General features: G+C 38.8%; 1 protein-coding gene across 1 annotated transcript; it reads left to right on the top strand.

The window, feature by feature from the left end:
- Nucleotides 1-4,278: 4,278 nt before the first annotated feature.
- On the top strand, nucleotides 4,279-18,208 carry LOC140647249 (prostatic acid phosphatase-like). Its single transcript, XM_072851609.1, has 10 exons — nucleotides 4,279-4,392; nucleotides 5,738-5,833; nucleotides 8,361-8,447; nucleotides 9,053-9,205; nucleotides 11,357-11,455; nucleotides 12,572-12,667; nucleotides 15,125-15,257; nucleotides 16,513-16,595; nucleotides 17,471-17,577; nucleotides 18,052-18,208. The coding sequence occupies exons 1-10, from the start codon at nucleotides 4,279-4,281 to the stop codon at nucleotides 18,206-18,208; spliced, it is 1,125 nt and encodes a 374-aa protein (XP_072707710.1).
- The last annotated feature ends 490 nt before the right edge of the window (nucleotides 18,209-18,698 follow it).

The raw sequence follows: 18,698 nt of genomic DNA, 5'->3' as shown, positions 1-18,698 counted from the left end.
TCCAGTACGAGAAATATCTCACCTCCCACTGTCAAAACAACATGATCCTGTCAGTCCCATACAACTCATTAGTAAGTCTAAATTACTAGATAGCGTTAGTGATCTAAAGAACTTTGTCTCCTTGTGATTTGCTACAAAACTTACCTCTTTCCTCCAGTGGCAGTCTGGCTATATGGTACAGCCATCCATCACACCCAAGCAAGGTTGCTTGAATTCATTCATGGAATCTGGGAAAAAAGAATAAAGAATAAAACGTAAACACTGCACTAAATTCAGGTTTGTGACTCACTGATGGCCTAAGACCAAAATAAGCACCACCACTGTGTGGAATAATGCCAGCTAAATCCCTTTGTTCTGATATGATAGTAATATCTGTTAAGACACAACTACCAAGCTGGATCTTAATCTGCAACTCCTCCATGTCAGTCTTGCTTCTCTTGAGTCATGTATTTTATGATGGCAAAGGTGAATCACATGGAACAGGAGAGACAGCACTCACATTTGAGAGGAGGGAGGTTTACAGTCCAGCAAAAGTCCAGATGAAGGTTGGATCTGGAATTTGATCTCTTTTTGCATCAACACTGGGATCCAGTTTTTTAATAATGCTTTTTTCATCAGAACCGGTGGAGGAAACGTGTTTTAACATCCTCCTTTTCCTGTCTTTTGAAGCCCCTGTAAACCAGTGCAACTCTATAAAAGATAAAGAGCTAATCCAACTCATACCAAATGAGGATCTGGAGCAGCATATGCACATATCCCAAACACAGCCACAAAATGCAGATCAGAAGGTGCTGAGAAGAACATCAGTGGAAGAACAGCTGTGTAAACCTGAAGGGAAATATATTTGGAATAAGTTAATCTTATATTTGGAATAAGTTAATCTAATATTTGGAATAAGTTACTCTATTTGCAGGGCACAGATGCTCCATTTTGTTCATACTCCTGGCAAGCCTTGACCCAGCTCCTCAGGGCAGCTGAACATGCCTCTAACTCAGTCTTAAAACAGTCTGAAACAATATTGCATGCCAGTACTGAAATCATTAACAGAAAGTGTGTATCTGATTGGGGCAGAATTATTTTTGAGGTGGGGGTAATGTGTCCCTGTGACACAGGCATGGTGACATGACATGCCTTTGTTTTCCAAACATAAAGGACCAAAGAAGTCTATGTTAAGCATTAGCCAAATAGAGGCAGCTGATACCTATCTATTTAGATACTAAGCAAGCGATCTGGAGTTGAAATTTTTTTGTTCTGGCTGTTAGTTTATTGCAGCTGAATGAATTACATTCCTTACTTTTCTTTATCATTTAATCACAGTGTGCAAGCAAGAGACAAACAGGTACACTGTAAACCAGAGGAAACACTGAACTCTATTTAGGGACAGATACAGCCCTAATCTGACTGGTGCTGAGGAAAGAAGACATGGTAAAGGCATGGAAGTGGACATGGACATCAAAACTGCAAAAGCCACAGAGTCATGACTTCAACAGCAGAGGCTGGAATAAGTATCCCACCAGGGGACATTTCAGGGAGGGGGAAGGAAGGGAGGCAGAGCGGGAAGGTTAAAGCCCTCCTACACCTGCCTCCTTCTCCCCCAGTTCTACACTGGAGTCTTCTCCTAACATGCAGTGTATCTTCAACTGATTCTGATCCTCCTCCACTGGCAATGAAGAAGTAGCATCTCAAGCTGCAAGTCCAATCCTACGCTGTGTTTAAATACCAAGGAGATTTAACCCTACACTTAAAAGCTGGGGCAGGGGGTAAGCATCACAGCTTGGAGAAGATTCTTCATATTGCAGTTTGGGGGTAGAGGGCCAAATTTTGTCCTTTGAATTACTAAGCTTTTAAATACAATAATAGCACTTAAATCATGAACCTACTTTAAAGCACTGAAGGACTGTTAATGAAAACTTACATTCTCTAAACAATGTCAAAGATCCAGTAGCATTTCTGTAGCACTGATTTTTCAGATATCACAATACAGGACACACAAAAATCAGTAGCACTGATTTTTCAGATATCACAATACAGGACACAACACAAAGCCATACTTTTACTTGCTTAATAATATTATGTTTATCATGATTCCATAAATATTTCAGCAAGTTTATTGGTAAGTTAAAGGCATATGGTCTACACCTCATATATTTTCCTTTGTACTTCCAAGGCAGTGAGGGATGTTCATTTATTGTCTTTATCATTATCTCCTCCTCTTCCACCTTCAACTGTTGTTTTAACACAGGCTGCAGGTATATTAAAGAATCAGTTGCCTTGACTTTGAAAGCAGCTATAGTTTTCACACCTCTCACCACCTGCAACAAGGGATTTCTGCAGATACGCATTAGCTGCCAAGAAAGCTCCATCTCCTGCTTTCTAGAGTCTCAGTCTCAGGAACAACAGTACATGGCACAGCACAGTTTTATTCTCCCTCTATGACCTTCAGCAGGAATAGAGTTAACCAATGTGGTGTACCTTAAAATAACTCCAGCCCTTTATGTGTCTTCCCACAGAATTAGCAGCACCAAGACCAGATTAGAGGAAACAAGTATCAGTTTTTACACTAATATTTTGTCATGTCCAAAGTAAGAGTAATTTCACCTTCCTTGTTAAAGAAATCCCACATAAAGTGTGAGGTAACGCATGCGTGAAAAGAATAAAGTTAAACCTTTCTGGTTCTGTTGTATATCTGCTGTTCCTGCTAGACATATCTACAGTATCTGAAGAACCCGAATGGAGCCTTGCAATTCTAAGAACTTGCCTATTTTTTCTCAGCGATACCAGTTGGTCTAATTAAAAACCTTGCCTTGCAGAGCAGTGTATTTTAGGAGTGGTGTCTGATGTCATATCTTCTAGAAACAGCAATACACACAGTCTCTTCAAAGAGATTTTTGAAGTATGACAGCCAGTGGAGGCAGGAAAATGTACAGGGTGTGAATAATCAGTTGACCCACATCTCGCCCAGGTCCCCCATTATTTAAAAAAAAAAAAAAAAAAAAGAATTCTCTTTCTCAATAAATGTGAGCAGCTCCCCTATTTCTGTATGAGTATGTTAGACTTGTCAGGCACAAAAGCAGAAATGACAGATGAATCATCTTGCACCAAGAAAATCTGACCTCTGAATGTTTCACAGAGGAATCTCTTTAGCTCTGACAGATGTGAAAGATAGGGCATTGCTACTTCAGGAAAGAGAACTGATCCCTCTAGGCAAGCCCATATCTAATAATTACGAAGGAAAGTTTTGTCATTTGTGCCTTAGACTAGCTTGAGATTATATAACCTTTTTGGGTAGCAACATGATTTTTTTTTTTCAGTAATTTTTTTAAAATTCTTATATACAGAGAGCTTTTGATCACTAAGAAATCACCCTCAATTTTTACACATTAACACATGAATGTGACTGAACATAGACCAATAAGCTTGTCAGATCAATCCTGTCTCTTGCAACACTGTCTCTGAGCTAGATTTTTTCTTTATTTAAAATATACTGGGGAAATGACAGAAGCAACTCTTGATTTATGCATGCTGTAACAATGAGAGTGTTTGCAGCAAGACAAATTTGAAAATAAAAAATTTACCTAACTGTATGAAAATCTGGGAGATAGTTCTAGAAAACAGTGGCATATGCTTTGCCACTAGAAACACAGTCAATCTACTGTAGAGATGAAAAGTTCATTCACGTATCTTTATTTTTTTGCAGTGAATTTAGGCTTATCCCTGCTCCCCTTCTGCTGTTTATTCCTGCTACAGACCACAGCCAAATCCAGGGAAAAATCCAGAGATCCTTTATAAAAGAACAGTTGTCAGCACCACTCCTTCTAGCTTTCTAGTACAAAGTGTTCAGAGAAGACTGTGTGAGGACTAGGAATAAGGCTGGTTTACTAGCTCTTTTGCATACAGCAAGACACAGCATATCTGCAACATTGTCAATTTTGAGAAGGCTGACTGACCCATACGAAATCCTAGCTTAAATAAGAGAAGGCAACTTCTAGTTCTTTACCTTCACCTGCCTTGCAAGTGCCAGGGGCAGCAATTAGAGGGCTCAGAGATTCCACTTCATGTTATACATGGGACAGAAATTGAGTACAAGTTTTTATTTCACGAATCCCCTGAAAAGCACTAACCCAAGAAGGGAAAAAAGGGAGGAGGAGGCAAGCTCACAGCCCACTTTTGGACTTCACTGAGCACAACTGACTCCTCCCCTCTTAGCCACATATCTACTGTATCACCACATCCAGACGGGGACCTTGGTGTGCAAAATAGCTGAAAGCTACCCTCAGGATGAGAGCAAGGCAGCTGGTGTGTGGAATTTGGAGTCTCTGTTTCATGTTCTGCCTTTTCTGCATCTTTCTTCACCAAACGACAGCTAAAAGAAAACTGAAGTTTGTGTCCATAGTAAGTAGATAGCTCATGGGCAAGTGGAACTTCTTCAAAACCTGTCACTGACTGCTCTTCTTGCACTCTAGGGTAGGGGGGAGGGGGCACTTTTTGAATATTTAAGTGTTTCCTGCATATTCAAAATTCACTATTGCATTGTACAAAAAAGTCCTCAATTTTAAGTAAGATTTTATAATTTTTTCTCCTTTGTGGAGTCCTAGATGAACTTAACTTTCTGTATTGACAAAAAATGCTTTTTTATAGCACTAAGAGAGGAATCGTAGGGTTCTTTTTTTAATTGTAAAAGAGGATTTCATAACTAAATATCAGCTGTGCAAAAACCCTCTTTACCATGGAAGAGTTTCCACTTTTCCAGTTGTTTCAGTGGATTAACATGCAAAACAAATTTCATTATGTGAAACCCAAACAAGTGTACGATGGCATTGAATAAGCAACATAGAACCAGTGCTGTGAAACTAATGCTATTTGCAATGATTGTGGCGTACTGTTTGTTTGCAGGAAGCCTGAATCTTGTTCTGAACATTGCACATGCTTGTGAATCACTTATATACCTTTCACGCTGCAATAAAATATATTTTATTTTATTTCTCCCTACTTGGATTAAGAAATTAAAAAAATCTGGTGGTAAAATTTTAAAATTATATGACACATATCTACAGGAATTATGCTGGGCAAGGAAAGAATTCATTGCAGGAATGAAAAATCTTGATGTATCTTTATAGATGTATCTTTTATCTGAAGTGAAATTCCAGAACAGGTTCAATGTTTTCAGAGTAACAGTTTAGTCTGTATTTAGATATTAGATGACACTTTCATCACCTCTTGTGATGAAAAAGTCGACACGTGGCTTTTTAAGGCTAATTTCTTCCAAGAAAGAGTGCTTCACAGCAGTCAGCTACAGAAACTGTATCTAGAGCAGTAGTTTGGGTTTTTTCCTTCTGAATTCCCAGTTACTCCTACCAAAATATTAATGTTCTAATATTTATGGAAAATTACTTACATGCTTCTGTTTGTTTTCTGTTTATTTAATGTTGTGGTCTATACCTCCTAAAATATATAAAACCTCTTTAAAATATATTGAGATATTTTATAGGTTTTATAACTTGCAAAAATTTATTTGAGCTGATTACTTTTCAAATGCCAGGAAAAAAAGAAGAGTTACATTTGTCTAAATAAATCAAACAGGTATTGTAGCTATCTAGACCCAAGAAAAGCACCATGAATATATTTAGCATCTGTCAGATACAGTACTTACTGTCCTTGCATATTCCTTGCGACTGCACTAATTATATCCATCACAAAAATCCCAGTAACACAAAGGGAATTCCATCTATTTTATCAGGTATTTCGCCATGGTGATCATACCCCACTGGAGTTTTTTCCAACTGACAAGCACAAAGAAGTTGCAAGGCAGCAGGGGTATGGACAGCTTACCAAGGTGCGTTTGCTTACCTGGGCCAATATACCGAAATATTGGCATGTGGTCTGTTGATATTTGGAACTTTGTTTTCACTTGGAGAAAGCCTATATTACGTTGCCATACACAGATCTCCAAAAGGACAGCTAAAGAACTTACCAGGAAGCTACAACTATGAGCGGTCACTGATTTTAGATGACACTGGCTCAGCCTGTTCTGGTCCAACAGCAGCATATGTTGAGCTGTTTGATTGCAGACTGGGGTCTTCTGGGAGGAGCCAGGCACTGGTGACCACCGCAGTTCACCTGAGACCAAACATGGAGCTTTAACCATCAGTAGCATAAGGTGCTGTAAGTGCTCACAGACCACCCTCAATCTCTGCTGAGTAGGAGTGCTTCCTAGCTCATGAACTGCTAAGTTCAGTACTAGCAGAAACTTCTCTTATGCTATGCCGGGGAAAGTTGATTTAAAGCTCAGCTATTTTAGTGCAGGCATTGGTGGAATACAGCAGAGCTGACCTCGCACACAAGTATCAGCTGATGGTAGTAACTAGCAGCAGCTAAGGCAACTGCAGGGTTCAATTGCAGAAACTGTGTCTCTGCATTAACTGTAATTTGTATTAGCTGCCTCCTCTTGTGAATGGAGCTGTAAGAGAATATGTGGGCACTAGGTGGTTTTAACCCTACTTCTGCTCCACTCCCACAAGTACGACCCACTGCGTCTGTGCTTTGTTCCTTTTTCCCCAAGATACGTTGGTTGGATGGAAAACTCCGCTAGTTATTTGCCCAGGATTTGGGGAACCAGGCAGCCTCACTGAAGTAGCTTAGATGTGTGAAAAGTCTGGATGTCCCAGATAAATGGCTACTGTGCGTGTGTAGGCAGACTGTGAGGTGTGCATCTCTGTTAGGCTGCTGTAGAATAAGTTTGCTCACACATCTAATGTCCAGTGGGTCCAGCACAATGCACATGTTTCTCTCTCCTGGGGGAACTAGTCACTTCCCAGGTCTCCACCAAAATCAGAACAGAACAAACTGCCTGAGGGGTTCCTCTTCCTCTCCTTTCTTACGAGACCAAACTCATCTCCAAAGCAAGGTCAGGCCTGTTTCCTCTCACGTCACCTCCCTTGAAGAAACAGGAGTAACCGACCAGCTTCCTATGCCTTAACTCGGCTGAGGCTCAATCATTCCACATATACACTATGCGAGTTCAGCACTACATGCCAGCTTGCTCCGGGGCATGGAAGGCTTCAAGACCCAGGTGTCAGGATTTAACAACACATATATTAGGCAAGTTGGGGCAGAAGCCTAGGCCAAGCATATACCCTAGGAAACCGGATACACAACTCTAGCAACAGGAAGAGGTGATCACATACACACACTGTGGGCCATGTATGGCACTCTGGCTAAAGCCCTGAGTAACTTGGTCTGACCTCATAGCTGACTCTGCTTTGAACAGGAGGTTGGACTAGAGACTTCCTGAGGCCCCTTTCATCCTGAATTATCCTATGATCCTATGACTTAAAAAAGGACTTTAGGAAGTAGTAAGTAATCACCGTACTTGAGATCCCAGTGCAGAGTAATGATTACATGAGCAAAGTTGAATATATTTCAATTTAGGCCAGGAAACACCAGGTACAAGTGAAAAGATGACAATATTGAGACCATTACAGGGACATTGCATGTGATTCTCATGTCATGTGTTTACAAACTGTTGTTGGTAAGTTGGAAAATATTCAGCAAAGAGCTACTAAAATGTTGAGGCTGGAAAACCCATTTTGCTGTGAGAATAGAGAATTGTCATCTATTTAGTTTAACACAGAGATTAAGTGACTTGATTCCATCTTATTGATTATTTTCTTACTGGGAATAAGATCTGTGATGGTAAAGAATGTGTCATTCAAAAGAGTAACAAGATCCAGTGGCTGAAAGCTGGGGACATAGTCAGGCAAGAACCAAGAATCAAATGTTTCAGACTGTCGATAATAATAAACCATTGCAACAAAATACCTGAAGGCTTGGAGGACTTTTACTTGAAGTCTTCTATTCAAGATTTTCTGTCTTCCTGAAAAATAAGATCTTGCTTAAGCTAAAACTGTAGCCTCCATACAGAATCACTGGTGATATGCTATGGGATTCATATCCGGGACGTGTCTTCATGGACAGGTGCTTGCTCTGTCTGCACTCCCAGTTAATCAGCTGTGAGCCAGCAATAGAGCAGAAACTAGACAGACAGTGTTGGGACATCTCTATGCCTGCTTTAAGTCACCCTGCCCCTCAGCCAGTCCTACTAGCTTGGATAAACATACACATAGCTTTCTGCAGAGCAAAATGCAAAACTGCATCCATCAGGAAGACATATCTAATATTATCCAATACTGTAAATGCAGCAACTTTACTGCTTTTTTTATCCTGTCTTCTTTCCTCCTTCACTTTAGAAAGTAAAAAGGTCTTTATCAAAATAATATGAAATATTATCTCATTTTTTGGTTGTAGGAATGGATGCATAGCACACTTCTTGAGCCTCTTACACTATTCTGTTACTTCTACAGCTTGGCATACAGCAACAGTATGAGCTTGGCCAGTACTTGCGGAGGAGATACTCTTATTTCCTGAGTGTTGTATACAAGCAGTGTGAGGCAAGTAGTGGATCTGGGAGGGAGGATGTTTTTCATGGATGTTAATGGAACTTCCTGAATGCATGAGACTCTGAACCTGGTATGGTTGGAGATAACTTAATACCCATTTAATTCAATGTAATTTCAAAGTATCCCTGAAACTGTGGCTCAATTTTTATTCAGGCTGATGGTTAACTGAAAACCATGTGAAAGGTTTTTTAGGCTGTATATCAGGTTCAGATGCCTCACCGTTGTATGGCAGAGTATCTATGTGGGATATCTCCAATTCTACACTTCCATATGGGGGGCGGATACAGCTTAGTTTTCACTTAGGGTGCAGCTGTTCAGTGCACACATGATGTCCCAAAGCCTAGATGGTCAATGGAGTTCACTGGGACTCCTAAGGGAACCGCGACCATGTTGCAGCTCCCTTGTCCACCAAAATATTATTCCAAGGCCCTGTTCCAGCTTCACTATTTCTCCCTCCCCCTTCTTTCTCACAGTCCTCCTTCATCCCACTGTAATGCCATCTTCCCCCGCACAGTACCAGTCCCCTTCTTTCCTACCAAGAGAAAAAAAACCCTAACAGGATAAATGACCTTCCAAATCTTTTTTTCTTGCTTCAGATTTATGTTCAGAGCACTGACTGTGATCACACGCTTATGAGTGCTCAGGCAAGTCTTGCCGGGCTGTACCCACCAACACAGGGCCAGATTTGGAACCCCAGAATCCTTTGGCAGCCAATTCCAGTTCATACGGTACCACCATCACATGACAATGTGAGTATAAACTAGGGGCATTTGCTTTCCCTTAATAATTAGTAAAATACCTAGGATATGAAATGAAGGGGCAGGATAAAGGGCATGGTAAAGGCAATGAAAGGTACATTATGTTACAAGCATTGTGCAGAAAGGCCTAATAAGCTGAGTAGAAATATTGTCAAGAGTTTCCACAGGAATAGACTTACATATCAGAGATCTGGAGTTAACAAAAAAGGAAGAAAAACAGAAGTCCTAGGTACGGAGAAAAAGAATTAAGCTATAATGTGAGTAAACCACTATAGAAGTAGATTAATCCTAAACTTATCACAAACATGACTTTGTGTGAGAAGAGGAAGCATACCTATTTTCACTAGTGCTTCAACATTTCTTAGTCCGCAGCCAATGGAAAAGACAAAAGAATTATTCTGGGATTTTCATTACAGTGAGAATTGAGTCACAGGATTGTTTTTCATGCACCTTGAAGGTCCAGTGCATGCACTTTGAGGGTTGGTGGAAAAAGTAAAAGGGAAAAGGAAGGAGGACTCGGAGCTTTAAGAGCATGAGTTCATAGGGCAATGTTTTTATTCATCTCCCTTCCTCAACTCCTCACCTTGCAGCTGTAAGGAATTGTGTGGATAGCAGCTCTGTAGCCTGCATATACTTGTCCTAGAGAGAAAAGCTGGGCAGCTGAGTGGAGCTGGAGTTTCCCATTTGTGGAAAACATATGGTAAAAAGCTAGGAATGATCAGGAGTGTACACTATGAGTCCCAGTTTGGGAGAGGACGTTTGCACATGTGACGCAAGATAAATTGTGTGGGCTTACAAGTCTAGTTAACACAGTATGTGATGATAGGGGACTCCGGTTAAATAGGGACATGGAGCAATGGTTCTCACCTCGGGGTGATGACAGCATGAAGACAGAGGATATGGAGACACATGTCTTCCTGTTCATGCACACAGCCTGGCGTAGAGCCAGGCGCTGCTTCTGGCACTGTCACAGATGGTGGTACCCCAGCAAACAGTCAAGAATACCTGGCCAGTACCAACACCACTAGCAAACTCAGCAAGAAGGTGCTGCACCTCATCACATCTAGAGGAGCAAGTAAATTTATTCAAACAAATCATAAAGTCGTGAACACATACACATTTTTCCTACTTTTTTCAACTATTTGTGTTTTAACTCTATTCATCTTTACTACATATACAGGCTAAGCTTGAGACCACATGTATCCTTCTACCCAAAACAAGTGTCCATCATTTATTGGTAAAGTCATGCCTGTTCATGAACCTATGGTTATAATTCAGAAATACTTTCCTACCTTCTGGAATACATAGGTTATATTTCTAAAAAGATTGACCAACTGCTGTGAAGCTTTCCAAACTAGTTATCCTTTCAGGACTCTCAAGTTCTTTTAAAAGTTCTTTTAACTGTGGGACTATATAGATAGAGCTTTATTACTGGAAAAAGGACAAAAAGCACATTAGAGAAAAACACTAAGAATATCTCAGTGTCAAATTTTGTTTTAACTTTTGTTTAAAATTTAACACAAAAAACTTCAAACACAGTTTAGCTTAGATAAAGGAATTAACATTCTTAAGTTATCCCAGTCACATGTAATCTTTAACGTTCATATGTCTTGAATTGATGAAAGACAAAACTGAGTTATAGAAACTTCACGTTTCTACAATTTAGCTGAACTAAATGAAGCTGTGGTAAGTCCACTTAATTACAGCTGAGTATGCACAAAGATCCCTACTGCAGTCCAGCTGCTACTTGGTAATTTGTTGCAAAAAGGTGACTGTGTGTTTAAAGAAAGACTGAACACAATGAGTGAAATCATCCCTGGGGAAGCCAAGCACAAAGCAGTTTGTGAGGGCTTGTGTTAGTCTTCTGTCAAGGGACAAATTTCACCTTGTGTAAATGAATCCTTTAACTTTGAACTACTGCAGCTATTACTCCTCTGAACATTTAAAGATTATTTTGTAAGTAGTCATCAGTATGACTCTTACAGTCCTGAAGATGAATATCCTTGAAAACTACATTCCCAAATAATTTTTCAGCTTGTCCTAACCAGTGCAGCCAATCAGAACAACAGTCCTGCAAGGGTATATTGAATTGCAGAACAAGAAGCACCTTGCCTAATTAACATTTTGCAATTTTCTTTTCAGTTGCTATACTTACCTTTCTCACACTGCCCAAAATACAATGAGCTTCTGAGAGAAACCTTTGCAACAAGGGATTTCCAAAGGCAACTCAAGAAGTACAGGGTAAAGTATTTTCAGTTCTGGAAATCTAATTAAAATGTACCACTTCTGTCAACATTATCTAACAGATAGGTCTAAAAAATGGCAGTCAATATGCTCCTTCCAGATCTCTAATCTTCACAGTGGGTGTAGACAACATACCCAAAAAACAATTACAACATCATAGGTCTAGCTGGACTGGGCTATTCCCATCAACTGAAAATTGCGAGTCATAGAAAAGATAAATTATTGACTACCTTGCAAAAAACCAGTCCACCTACCTTCTAGGAGAGCAGACAAAACAAAAACTCAGATCAAATCAGTACCAATACCTCTCAAATCACTCCAATACCTCTCCCTCTTTACTCCCATGTACAGCAACTCCTCTGACGTCTCTGTCTATATAACTCTCTGCTAGTTCAAATTCCTCTTCCACCACAAAATGCTCACAGCTCAATTCCCCAGATTTTCTATAACAGCCTCAGTGCTTTCCTCAAGTACCTGTTCATGTCTCACACCCAAAGTCTTCATTCAGGTGCTCACTTATGTTTTGTTCTTGCCTCTGTAAGGTATTCTTTCCTTTCTTTCTCCACCATCAAAATCTTTGCCATGAGTATGTAATCACTTGTCTATTCTGCTGCAATCTTCTTCTTCACAGGTTTATTCAAAATGACACTATCAAACTCACCTGTTTTTCTATAATCTTTAACCACTGTCCTCAGACATCTACCTCTGTCTCTGCATCTAGGTATTACATGCAAATGAAACATAATTCCTGGTTTTACCAAATTTACATCATAACCTCCCTTCTGCTCAGTACCAACATCAGAATAATTCTGTTTATCACACTTCCTTTATGTACTTTTTGGATTTCTGCCAGACTTCCTCATATAGCTGTGTCCCCTCTACTCTAACCCCTTCTGAACATTCCCACCAAGCATAAAACACCACCGTACTTCAAATCTGAACTCAGATCCCAACTTTGTCTAGATGAATAGGCCAAATTCTCTTACCCCTAGGCAATGGTTCATTGCTTAAGTGCAAAGTGCAAAGACTACCTTGTTTCTAAAAATTACTATGTACTAGTGTGTAGAAATGATGTAAAAAGGCCCTGTACAAGTTTGGTTTTTTGTATTCCAGCCATTTCTGAAGTTTTTAGCCACTCATACAGGATACCCATTGAAGAAGTTGAACACTGAAAGAATTTGGAAGCTCTCTGACACTTTACAATATGAGGTAAATAATATAAAGAAAATTCCCAAGGTCCAATAGAAACACTTACACTTCCTCAAAACTGGTTTTAGCTATTATTTCTATTGTTTATAAGACATCAAAAGAGGGTAGGTCTGTGCTTCCAAACTTTTTTGAACCACAGACTATTTTCAGCTTCTTCCCCAGAAACCCTCACCTAACATCAAACTTGCAACTGAAAATCCTGCAGACGCTATGACTGTATGAGGCAGCTGTGGGTCGTCCACCACTATAAAGAACACAAACCAATGGCTTACCAAATCCAATATTCTGTCAGTGACTGCATGTGGAGAATTAGGCAAAAGCATACCTTTGGATAAAATTGTCTTGTTACTCCTCCAAACTTCATCACAGAGTTATACAGGAATAAATTTGTTGTTAGCAAAGAAACATAAGCATCCTACCACAAAGATTTTATGCAAATTGTATAAGCAAGAGAAGTTATAATTTGCATACGGACAGTAGTGGTCAGAGTATTTTCAGGAATTAAGCAGCCATTGGAATGACACAAATGGTTATTTGTGCAAGTTTGGGAACCTGTTCTTAGCAAAGGAACCAGGCATATCACAAAGAATCATGGATTTTATAACAAAAGGGATACTGTAGTGCCCAACTCTCATGGGTATCTGGGTCCCACAGTCTGGTACCTCTGACTGGGATTTGAAAAAATCCTGAGCGCCCTTAATTTAGCAACAAGCCCCACTTCATGTCACTTCAAAGTCTAGACTTACCTCAGCTGAAGCAAGCGAAAATCACAGTGTCTTGTGTTAAAAATTTATTGTTGCAGGCTTTAATGCATAATTATTTTAAAACTGAAATATTAATGATAAATTGGTCATCAGTACTGAGATATTCCCTAGAAAACTGAGGCAGTTTTAAGGTAGATTTCACAAGCAACATGTAATACTTGGGTGTGATGCTAATGAATTTACCTCTGTCCTGCAGTTTCTCAAAGGTCCAACTTTGGTCAAAGCAGTCTTGAATGGATCGTTAGCCAGGGCCTTAAGTTAAGTGAAATGTTAACATGTTGGGACACCTCACTGTAATTTCAGTGAGGTCACCCTTCCATATTTTCCAAATGTAGGACAGCTCAGGACCACAACTTTTAAATTCAATTGTTATATCATGCTGAGAAATGTGTGTCACCAGAGAAATGTGAAAAATTGACAGCTCCCATCAGAGATCTAGCTAAATGCTCGAAGACCAAACCAATTAGTTGGGTTTTTCCTTCTAGTGTTAGATTTGATGAGCTTTGGTCTTTCATACTACTCAGTAAAGACTCTGGGGATATCAATTAAGACATCTGCCATAAAAGCCACTCTCACCCTTTCAAGCATACAAAGAGAGCTTTCTTACATAGTTTCTTAAACACAGTTCATGAAACTACAGTAGCATACGTCTCTCTGTGTTTGTTATTATTGGCTAAGTGTCATCTGACTTTCAGGTAACCTGGAGACCGAGGTGCTTGCTTGCCTACAGCACTGTCTTAAATAGCATGCAACTAGCCAATTCTTTCCGCAAGACATAAATCACGTTTGTTAAAAGAGAAAGTGATACATTGTGACCTGAGCTGGTTTAATCTAACATGTTCTATTGTTTCACTTGTTTAAACAAATGCTTTAGGTAGTTGGCATTTTCCTTAGAACTTGTTGTTACAAGAACACTTCCTCTGGTGAGCTCAGTACAATGGCTCACATACACAGAGATTACATTGAACTAAAGGAAAGATACCAGCCTTGTTTAAACAGGAATTCAGAGTAGTGCAAACCAGGAGTGTTGGGCATATCTTTCCTTCTCTCATTTGTGACCATTAATATATCTTGGGCTGCATCCCTAAGGAAAGACTAATCCATTCCACTTTAGCTTCAGGACTGTGTCAGTATCCAATAGACCTGGTATACTTAGGTATGAATTCCATCTATATGTCTAATCCCTATACATATACCTCATACTCTGGTACATCCGGATTACAGCTATACATAGTCCTACTCGATCTCTGGATCTCACTTATATCTCAGAGCTGCCAGCCCTTAAAATCCTGACATCTATATAGGATTTGTTTCAGTAAAGATCTCAGATATATCTCAGTAGACGGCTGAAAAAGAAAGTCATAAAGTGAATTTTTTGCACCTGACAACTGCATTAGCAATTGGCGTAAATAATGCCAGTTGCTTTTTGCATAATAATTTTTAGTATTATATTTCCTTTTCTTGTTGAACACTGCCCTTCAAATTTGTATTAAGCCGTAAGTAATAAATGCTATAAATAAGAATTCTACAGGTGTCTAAATGCAAAATACAGTCATTGTTTTACTATAAGGAGAAAATGTTACGTGAGTGAAACATTCAGAATTTGTTCTGACAAGCATTTTGTGCCAGAACAAACAACATTTAGCAGTAGGAATCAGTAAGAAAATCATCATGTTTTCTTTCTTCACTGTAGGATATTAACAATTACACTTTACCTGTTTGGGCTACTCATGGTGTCAGGACCAAGCTGATAAAGCTCTCAGAATTGTTATTGCAGGCGGAATTCGGGTTCCACAAACAAATACAAAAATCACGTTTGCAGGGAGGTAAGCCAAATTCTTACCCCATTTAAAACCAAGAGTAGAATGGGAAAGAAGAAAAGGTATATAACAAACATTGCTGCTGATTCCATAGTAGAATTGTGAAAGATGCCATGATGTGGATGTTAGTGATCAGCACTGAAATATTTTGATTAATGGGAAGAGAGGTGGTGAGGATATGAATCACGAATATCCTAATCCAACATTATAAAGGTGGTACCATTTTGGTTACACTGTATAAGAAATCCAAAGTAATACACAGATTCTTGCTGAACTGAATCAAGTCTGAATTTAATGTAAGCCACCATGCTTAATTTACTTAACAAAATGTTATTTGTAATAATCTCTAAGATGGTAATTTTGTTGCCTAACAGTCTTCGTATTCCATTACTGAGAGTACTAAAATGAGATTATTAAACTGCTTCTAAACTCAGCAAATAGTAGCTGAAATTTAAAAATAATTTATACCTTTTTAATCACTCATTCTCCTCCATTCATCCACTGTCACCCTTTAGGCCTCATTTTTGTTTTATATGGACACTGCACAGTCAGGCTCTGTGAGCTACAAGGATAAATCACATATAAGCATGCCTTAATATGTTTGCCTTTTTGGAGCTCCAGCTTACAAAACTAAGCACAAAGGTCCAACCTCTGCTCTTGCTTTATTAACAATTGCTATTAAAAATGTGCCAGTAGCTGAAGACAATACACGCGTCTAATTCTGCTAGAGTGTATAGTTCTCATTTTAGGATTTGAATTCGTCAAGATTCCAACCTATGCTAACATACTAGCACAGCCATTGATTTAATTCCTATAGTTTGTCTTACAACTTTTCAGCAGTTAACATTAACAAAATACAGACAACCACATAATTTAAGAAGGCCCAGAGTCCAAAGGATGTGCTCTTTCTTTTTCTCTGGAAATCAGGAAGTCAATGGAGTTACACACAAAAGAGGGTAGTATTCATTACTGTGCTCTTCTTGCACCGTTCTGCCGGCACAAAGCAGCTGTGAATGCACTGTTTGAAGCTGTTGAGGCTATTACGGATCCCCAAAACATTTTACACAGAAGCAAAGTAGGCCTACTGTTCATGTAAAAGATAGCATCAGAATTAACCAGGGCACTCCGCACAAATTACCTATAAAGTAAATTGAATAAATGTGATGCATTTAAAGACAGATTGTGTTAAAACAGTAACAAGTGATACAGATGTTAACACAAGCATCCCTTTCATTGTCATTGCTTCCCCATTTTCTTTCAGGTATTCTTTTAAAAACTATTCTAAAGCATATCTCAGATGCTAGAAAGCCTTCACACCAGCAAAAAATGGTTATGTATTCTGCGGTGAGTCCTTTCTGTTTCTTTTATGCTCCCTTTCTGCAGTTATTAAATGCAGTGAAAGCCACGAAACTTTATTTCTTTCATGAAATACAGCTACAAGCATTTTTTATTTGGTTAACCTTAAATATCATTGGATTATTTTCATTCTTTAAGGAACAGACACCACTTTGAAGCCTGCAGCATTCCATTTTCCACCTGATGTCATGCCTTGTTTCATTGTAATATTGTTTTGATTGAGCAGAGAACTGGAAAAACCATGCCTCACGTTTTATTGAACCTCTATCACAAAGATAATTTAGAAACAATCCTCCTGCTTCCTGCATCTCTTTCAGATGCAAAAAGGAAAGAAAAGAAAAATGAAGTTAAAGTTAGTTATTTTAGAAGTTCTTATGAAGGCAGTTACTCAGTTGTGACTTTATACTTTTGTTTAGAATGTGCAAACGCTGTCATTGGAGAAGGAAATTTTTGATTGCTCTCTGTACAAAGCTCCTATTTCTAAACTGCAATTAGATTATGACCTATCAGGTATATATCAGCCAAAGAGCTTACTGATCTGGTCTTGAATACTGTTTACTTAATATGCAAAATCACTAGTTCTTTTTAAAAGAAGTTTTAACAGTTCCTACTAGCTTTGATACGAACTGCAAGTGACTAAGACTTCTTAAATATTTACATATATGTACACTTTATACATGCAGTATTTCAGTTTGTACAGCCATAAAAGGACAGTATTTGCTCAACGTTGCAGAGGACAAGTATTAACGAGGCCACATAAGCCACGTTAAGTGGACAGATAATGTGCTGGACATATTGTTAAATAAGAAGTACAGGCAATCATTTTCAACAGACCTTTAATTAAAGGTTTCTTGTATTTACAGCATGCACCCACCATTGTTGCCTTACAGATGGCACTCGATGTCTTCAATGGGAAATTGCCTCCTTACAGTGCCTGTCATTTTTTTGAACTTTACCAGGAAAAAAATGGGCAAGTATCTGCAAGCTGTACTGTTAACATATTATTTTTCTAAAAAGCAATTTACTGATACCCCCCAGACTAATTAAACTGGATACACAAGGTTCACTACACAGAGAAAGATTATAGATTGATTTTAATTATTATAATTGGACTCAATTTAGCAGTTATTGACAGTAGTAGAATCATAGCACTGCATCCTGAAAACCCTCTATATATTGCTTTATTAGAGTTATAAGAGGTTTTACTCCACCCTTTTTATCTATTTAACTCCTTGACTCTCTACCAAGAAGACAAACTACATGCAAATTGGTGCTGACCATCTATTGTTTTAAAAGATCTCTTCAGAGTACTAATGATACCTATTAATAGCCAGACAAGTAAGCTGGCTAAAAGTTCGTCCCAAAGTACAATCACTACAACATGGAAAGGCCGTGTGGTTCTGCATACCTAACTTTATTTTGACCCTTCTGTATTTTGAAACAGGCAATACACCATAGAAATGTACTATCGGAATAATTCTTTAAGAGATCCTCACCCCCTCACTCTCCCTGGCTGCAAATTTCGCTGTCCACTGGAGAGATTTACTCATTTGGTCTTCCCAGTCCTAGTACACCATTGGACAAGAGAATGTAGGATGTAGGACATAAAAAGAGGTAAGTTAAGTGCTTTGGGCACATGTACCCAAAAGTAAAGTCAGGATTACATCTTCTGCCAAGAGCTCATTTGAAGTAACAATCATTTTCATAAGGGTCCGGTCTGAAATGAAAAATATTCAGATCCAGTAAGACAGATCGTACCCATGGCCATAATTTCTATTCTATTGATAAATTTATCTATTCCAGCCCAACTTTCTGGTGAAATGGAATCAAGACTGATGAGATAAGACTGAAATATTCTCTAACTGTAGAATATTTGTCCGAGCTGATTAACAACATTATGCATTCCCTTGATTTTAGGAGACATTCAGAGACCAAAACAGATGAATATTGAATAGTATACCAGACTGGTACTTACCAGAATGTCAAACATATACAGACACACATTGGCATACTGACACATTCCCTAGTAAGTTGTCTGTATCTCCATATTAGGATGTCTAACTTTCCATTTTGACCACTGATGATATTTAC

Source organism: Ciconia boyciana, chromosome 2, assembly GCF_034638445.1.
Source record: "Ciconia boyciana chromosome 2, ASM3463844v1, whole genome shotgun sequence".
NCBI classification, from domain to species: domain Eukaryota; kingdom Metazoa; phylum Chordata; class Aves; order Ciconiiformes; family Ciconiidae; genus Ciconia; species Ciconia boyciana.
The sequence above is the reverse complement of the archived record's forward strand: the minus strand, read 5'-3'. Positions and strand labels throughout refer to the sequence as shown.

What these genes read in the sequence shown, in the direction of transcription:
- LOC140647249 (XM_072851609.1), top strand. Translation starts at nt 4,279, where the DNA reads ATGAGAGCAAGGCAGCTGGTGTGTGGAATTTGGAGTCTCTGTTTCATG. An exon ending in AACTGAAGTTTGTGTCCATA is followed by an intron (nt 4,393 to 5,737) that starts GTAAGTAGATAG and finishes CTATTTTATCAG; the next exon opens with GTATTTCGCCATGGTGATCA. An exon ending in TTGTATACAAGCAGTGTGAG is followed by an intron (nt 8,448 to 9,052) that starts GCAAGTAGTGGA and finishes TTCTTGCTTCAG; the next exon opens with ATTTATGTTCAGAGCACTGA.